Source organism: Micromesistius poutassou (genome assembly GCF_964030765.1).
Source record: "Micromesistius poutassou genome assembly, chromosome: 21".
In the NCBI taxonomy this organism is placed as follows: Eukaryota; Metazoa; Chordata; class Actinopteri; order Gadiformes; family Gadidae; genus Micromesistius; species Micromesistius poutassou.
This window is the reverse complement of record NC_140291.1, coordinates 3,686,766-3,693,328: the sequence shown is the minus strand read 5'-3', so window position 1 is coordinate 3,693,328 and position 6,563 is coordinate 3,686,766. Positions and strand designations below refer to the sequence as shown.

Genomic DNA, 6,563 nt, shown 5'->3' with positions numbered 1-6,563 from the left:
TCCCCGGACTGCTCGATGATCCACATGGCCAAAATGAACGTGATCATACCCTTCTCGGCAGAGGTGATCTGTGACAGCAACAGCCAGCGCATGTGGTGGGCTTTCCTCGCCTCGTCCATGGTCACTTTCTTCGGGGGTCTTTTTATAATTCTTCTGTGGAGAACTCTCAAGTACATGTGGACGGTGTGCTGCCACTGTAACGGCAAAAAGAAGGTAGGCTACGCCATTCAAACCTTTGATTACTCCAAACATGTACGACTTCACACACAGAGGATCAGTTATGTGTTGAGCTATTCTGGTTTGATTTCTGAACAGCACTTTCGGAAGAAACTAAATTTGTCAAGGAACAATCGGCCGCCTTACTTTTACAGGTGGTTCCAGTCAGGGTTTGAAACAGCCTGTGTTTTCTTCAGGATTCAATGCAAGGTTGTGCAAAGTCCCTTACTGAATAATGTATAGGAAGCTTTAGTGATGGTTGTCTTGGCCTCCTCTGAAGTGTTTTTGTCACGCACACCATGCAAACCTGTGATGACACCTGTTGGTAGGTGCCTTATTAAATGAAGCACATGAAGTCGACAAGCTGGAAGTGTGTGAAATGCAAATATTTCTTAGCAACTCGAATGCTTCAATACGCAGACTATTGTAAAGCGAATTTACCTTATATATATTTTTTAGAAAAAACATCTGCATACACCCACTCTATTTTCAGTTGTTGTGGTGGTCACACCACTAACCCTTACTCTCTGATTAGAAGTCCCTATTAAATATCATATGTCTACCTACGTCTAATAAATAGGCCACATATTTATCAATGACTTGAGGCTCACTCACGTATCAACAAGTAGCATACCTGATACCTGGTGTTTAGGTTTAAATACACATTGCTTTCTGCATTAACCTCTTGTTGGAGCTGAATAATTGATGGTTATCTACTTCTGAGTGGCCTGATGGTTTCTTGTAATTGTGGCAAATGTTAAGCTGAAAAATCATCTATTTACTACAATGTGAGTGACTTGTTTGTTTGCCGGTTTCTTCAATACATTTGCATAATAGACTGTTGGCTATTTACCCATGAATGATAAACAATGGAAAGTAAATAGTCAAGTATTGGCTTTGAAAGCCAGTACCATTTGACCTATGGCCCAATATATAATCAAAATCTCCTGTAGAGCACAAGTCCTTATTTCCGTCTCAGACAATTTTTAAAAGGCTACGTGCATATTCCCATGACGTCCTCACTGCTTTATGTTGTACTGTTCGAAACTCTTTAGACATCAAATCTTGTTGGATAGCAACATCAAACGGTGACAAAACTAGAAAAACCTAGCACAGGGAGGAACTTTCCCACAACCAATACTAGCATTATAATTGGTTACAATCATCATACTACACAATATTAACTATTGTATTATATCATTTTTTGTCACACTTGGGGGGGGGGGAACTAACTGTGACACACATCACAGTGACCCACCCATTGCTTCGTGACTCTGCAGTAATGGGCACCATTCACTCTCTGGTGTGTGTGTGTGTGTGTGTGTGCGCATGTGTATCTGGTGTTACTTGCCCCCCCCCCTATATGAAGAACACTGTATGTCTCCCAGACACACACACACACACACACAAACTGTGTGTGTGTCTTTCCCAACCTGTCTCTCTTTGTGTGTGTGTGTGTGTGTGTGTGTGTGTGTGTGTGTGTGTGTGTGTGTGTGTGTGTGTGTGTGTGTGTGTGTGTGTGGTTAGGAGGTGACGGATGTGGCGGTGCTACGTTGTTCAGTCATTTCTCAAAAGTGTCTGGACAGGCACTGTGTGAAGGGGAGACAGTCCATTCCAGCCACTGCGTGACCCTTCAAAACACAGTTCATAGCCTCCTCCTTTTGCGCGCCGGGGCTGCTAAATGACTGTTCTTCACTGTAGTGTTCTCTCCTGTCAAAATGTGTCCTCCTCACACACGTCTCTCCCCCCTCCCGGGGCTAGCCGTAGCACTAACGTAGCTTTCAGGAACTGTTCCATTCAGACCCCCATAGTCTGGACTCTAGGAAGGGAGATATTTCAGGCTTTCCTTTTGTCGATTCTTTAAGAGTATTTGGGTTCGCCCTAGTGTTAGACCTTTTTTATTTTTTTGCGTTTAAGTGTGAATTTAGCCTGAGTTTTTTTCTGTTGAACTTTAGCCGCTCATGGTGCTAGTATAGATTCTACAGGAGCTAATGGAACGAGACACAGTCAGCTCTTACACCTCGGCTCTGAACGTTTTTCGGGGGTGTTCGTCAACAGAGCGGCGAGGAAGGAAGCGTGGAAAAAAAATGGCAGAAACTCTGCTCCATTTAAGGTGTACGCCGGTGACCTTTTCAGAGGAGACGTCTCTGTATTTGGCTCGCTGGAGTTGGCTCCCTGGTAGAATCGCTGTTGGTGTTAGAAAGCAGCAGATCTGTCTGAAGTTGAGGTGTTTCTTTTGGATAGAGGATCAGCCTTGGTCAATGTTGTGATTCACAGTCTTAAAATAAACGGTGAATTAAATTCTGATTCCAGCCTCATACTGCAATCATATGAAATGCGTGTCATCTCATCATATATCCCAATATTAAAATGTTATTGAAATACATTCAACTCTAATATCATTAGTCCTGGCCAAGCCTATTTTCTAGCTCTGTTAATTGCACAGGGTAAACGCTGTAAATCACCCTCCTTTTAATTCCAATTACCTCTGGTGGCAAACGCAGTCGGAGAGAATGAACACCGCTCACTTTGAATCACTGCCGTCTTCTCTCCCTCTCCCCTGGCGCCGCACTCGCCCTATTCTTCCCTTTTTATTGCCAGAAAGCTACCTGACACATGCAGGCACGCACGCACGCACACACACACACACACAGAGACACGCAGACAAGCACTCAGGCACGCACGCACACCTCTGCTCCTCCTGTCAAACCGCTTGCCCCCATAATGTCAGAATAGAGCAAACAGCGCTTTGTATGGTATATACTATTTACATCAGGTTGGGGTTCGTTATTTTCTTTTTTTCTTGTTGTTTTCAGGGCTTTTTGTTTTTGTATGTTTGTGTTGCTAAGCAACTGGCAAGCAAAGTATTTTGTCGTAAGAGGAAGAGGGAAAAATAAATATCTTCCACTTATGCAATCACCGCGATCCACGGAGACGGTGGCAGGTCAGGGATGTGAGTGGTCAACCGCAACTCATCACCCCTAACCTGACCCCCCCCCCCCCCCCCCCCCGCGCGCGCCACCCGGGCCAGCGTGTACAGATCATAAGCCGGCTGAACTTGGAGCCGATTGAGTCCGAGTGACTCATCCACGGGCGCCCTTGACGTTTCCTGTTGCCATTTCTCCCTGGCTCCTCTTTGTTTTTTCATGAGACTGATCGTACCCTTCACCATCCCCTGGGCTTACGTCAGAGACCGGTACCTCTGCTGTCTCTTGACGCTGTGCCTCTCTCTCTCTCTCTGTCTCTCTCTCTGTCTCTCTGTCTGTCTCTCTGTCTCTGTGTGTGTGTGTGTGTGTGTGTGTGTGTGTGTGTGTGTGTGTGTGTGTGTGTGTGTGTGTGTGTGTGTGTAACTGTGTCTATATCTAAATCTTTCCCTCCTTGTCTGTCCTTCTCAGCCAGGCTGCGTCCCTCTCTTTCGGTGTCCCTGTGTTAAAGGACACCCACCCCTCTGCCTCCTACCAGGAGCAGAGCTCCGGAGATGGATCTGCTGCCTGGCGGGGGCTCCATTGCCTTCCACCCAATCTGATAACAAGCAGTAAAATGTCTCCCAGTCGCGGCCTATCCTTTGATGAATAACCGCTGATATCCGTTGGCCAGGGACACAAGCAAATGTTGATTGTGCAAATGATATCACACACACACACACACACACACACACACACACACACACACACACACACACACACACACACACACACACACAATGACCCACAGGCCCCAGATGACAGAGATCTGATGAACGTACGAGTCAGATCTGCGGTGCTTTAAAAGAGATGGATCGTATCCAACAATGTCGTCCCCCCCCCCCCCCCTCCCTCCCCAGTGTCATTGGTCACCGACTTCTGGCCCCTCCAAAGGGTCTGGTGAAATATTATAATGGTGTTTGCTGAAGGGCGCACTGGTGGAGCCTTCCGGAACAATAATCGATGCGCCTCAGCCGGCAGGGAGGTTTTATAGTCATCAAATGTGTCAGGTTTATTAAGGGATGTTGGATGTCTGAATCGCAAGGTTCTCAGGGTTTTTTGGTAGATGTGGAAAGCACTTTTGGTAAGACTGTTATGATTGAGGGACATTTGGGATTTCATATCAGAATGGAAACCTGGAATAGTGTCTTTCTCCTTTATGAGACTCCTTTATCTCTCTCACCCTCTCTCTCTCATACACACAGCTCTCTATCTTACAACTTTCTTCCTCTCAAACACACACACACACACACACACACACACACACACACACACACACACACACACACACACACGCGCATCTCTTGCTTTCATACACCTTCAATGTCTGTCCCGCTCTATTTATTTATTCCTTAAGTGAAAACAACAGCTGCATGGTTTATTACTTTTTATCTGAGAAAGTTCAAGAAGCACAACAACACTAACCATCGCCTGTCGACTTCAGTTTCCATTTAATTTTGTTCACAGCCAGGAACGGTTGAATGCCCAGACAGGCAGACACTTAATACTTTGAAGGATCTCTATTGTATTGGCACACGTCCACCTCACATACAGGCCCAGTATTTCAAACCCCTCCATTTAGTCGTATGATGTCGCCTGTCTATGCCTTCAAATGTCATTGTCAAAAACCCATATACTCTATACGTCTTACACTATATTGAAATGGTTCCATCATCACTGTTGCATAATTTAGCCAGGTTAACAGCTCCTGGCAGTCATTGGACCATCTGGCATCACAACAGGTCTAGGGTTAAAGCAAATGTTAAACATTTGTATTGTGCCAAGAAAGTCCTTGAGGGGGTGTTTGGTGAATCGAGCAAGACAAATAATTCAGATGGATGTGGATTTTTCAGTTTTTCTCTTTTATTTGATCTGAATCAGACCTTAAGTATATATGATCACATTCTAAAGTATGTCGGATCACAGCCTAAAGTATGTTGGATCAGCCTAAAGCCTAAAGTATGTTAGATCACAGCCTAAAGTCTGTCGGATCACAGCCTAAACGTTGGTGATCACTTCCAGGGGATTTAAATTCTGTCCATCTTCTGAATTAATAACCTGCATTAATAACCTCCCTTGTCAGGATAAAGTTTAATTTTAGTGTCCATCTTCAAGGGTCATAAATGTCTTCGCTCCGCTCCTTTTAATCACAGACTGGGGATCATAACTTTCATGTGCTTTAATTTTTCATTTTTACCAATCAGGTCCTTTGTAACATCTTAAAGGTGCAGTGTGTGGGATTTAGTGCCATCTAGCGGTGAGGTTGCAGATTGCGACCAACTGAGTACCGCCCCTCACCTTCCTTCACCCCTCCCTTTCAAATGTTGTGGGAGAATCAAGCATCAAGTAGCAGAGTTGTAAAGTGACCAGGTTCCTTGATCGATTCACGAATGGTATTGAGTTATTTTGCCTGTAAAACTATAGTTCATAGCTTACAAGTAGGCTAGTGATACCAAGATTAAAAACACGTCCTCTCTAGAACCGTTTGTCCGTTCTGGGCTCCTGTAGAAACATGGTGGGCCAACATGGCGGGCTCTGTGGCAGAGGACCCACTCCCTATGTAGATATAAAGGGCTCAATCTAAGGTAACGAAAACACACAAAAAAAACATTTTCATGGGATTATACATTTATTTAAAACACGCCCATGAATGTAATAGTTAATTTCTGCCAAGTCTGTTCTGCTAGATGGCACTCAATTCTACACATTGCATGTTTTAAGATTGTTTACATTTCTCTAAATGAGCATAATGAAGAAAACAGGATAGAGCAAATGTTATCCTAGGTCTTTAATGTCACTCCATTTCACCTTTCTTATCATACAGCGAAAAACATTAATCTTTGTGGATCCATGAATCGATATCCATAATGTTCTTTTAATGGACACTGTGTGGGCGCCAATCCCGTTGTATTGCCAACAAGCAGTTGGAAAAAACGTTATGAAGAGATGATTATGTGTGCCATGGTCTTTTCAAAAATGTACCATCCACCCTATTAATCAAGTGGGCAGAGGAAATTGTTTCTGGTTATTTAATATACTTTGAACCCTAGGTTTGAACTCTGACCTTGGTGAGTACAAGGGGAAGCACAATATACAGGCAATAGATTAGTCGACAGCAGGGGACAGGTTCACCTGTGCTCATGGGTCCTGCCCTCCAAGTCTGCTCTGCTGTGCCTCTATGATCCATGATTAAAAAAAACCTGCGATGTGTATTAATATATGGCTGAATAATTTAGACTTTCTGCAGGAATTGTGTCATGAGCCATGTCCTATTTTGGTTTCCTGTACTTAAGTCTTTGAGAAATTATCACACTGTTCCCAGCCAGGGTGAAAAATGTCTTAAGTTGATCAATGATCACTGGAATTAGGTATTACAGTCAGGCT

At 44.1% G+C, this 6,563-nt stretch overlaps 1 protein-coding gene across 1 annotated transcript in view; it reads left to right on the top strand.

Annotated features, from left to right (window-relative positions):
* Positions 1–6,563, top strand: part of LOC311366769 (calcium-activated potassium channel subunit alpha-1-like) — a gene marked incomplete at its 5' end in the record, with an annotated part of 74,187 nt that continues 67,624 nt past the window's right edge. The window contains one exon of the mRNA XM_084485555.1: positions 1–213. Within this exon, the coding sequence (XP_084341681.1) occupies positions 1–213 (213 nt within the window). The remainder of the gene's footprint in view (positions 214–6,563) is intronic.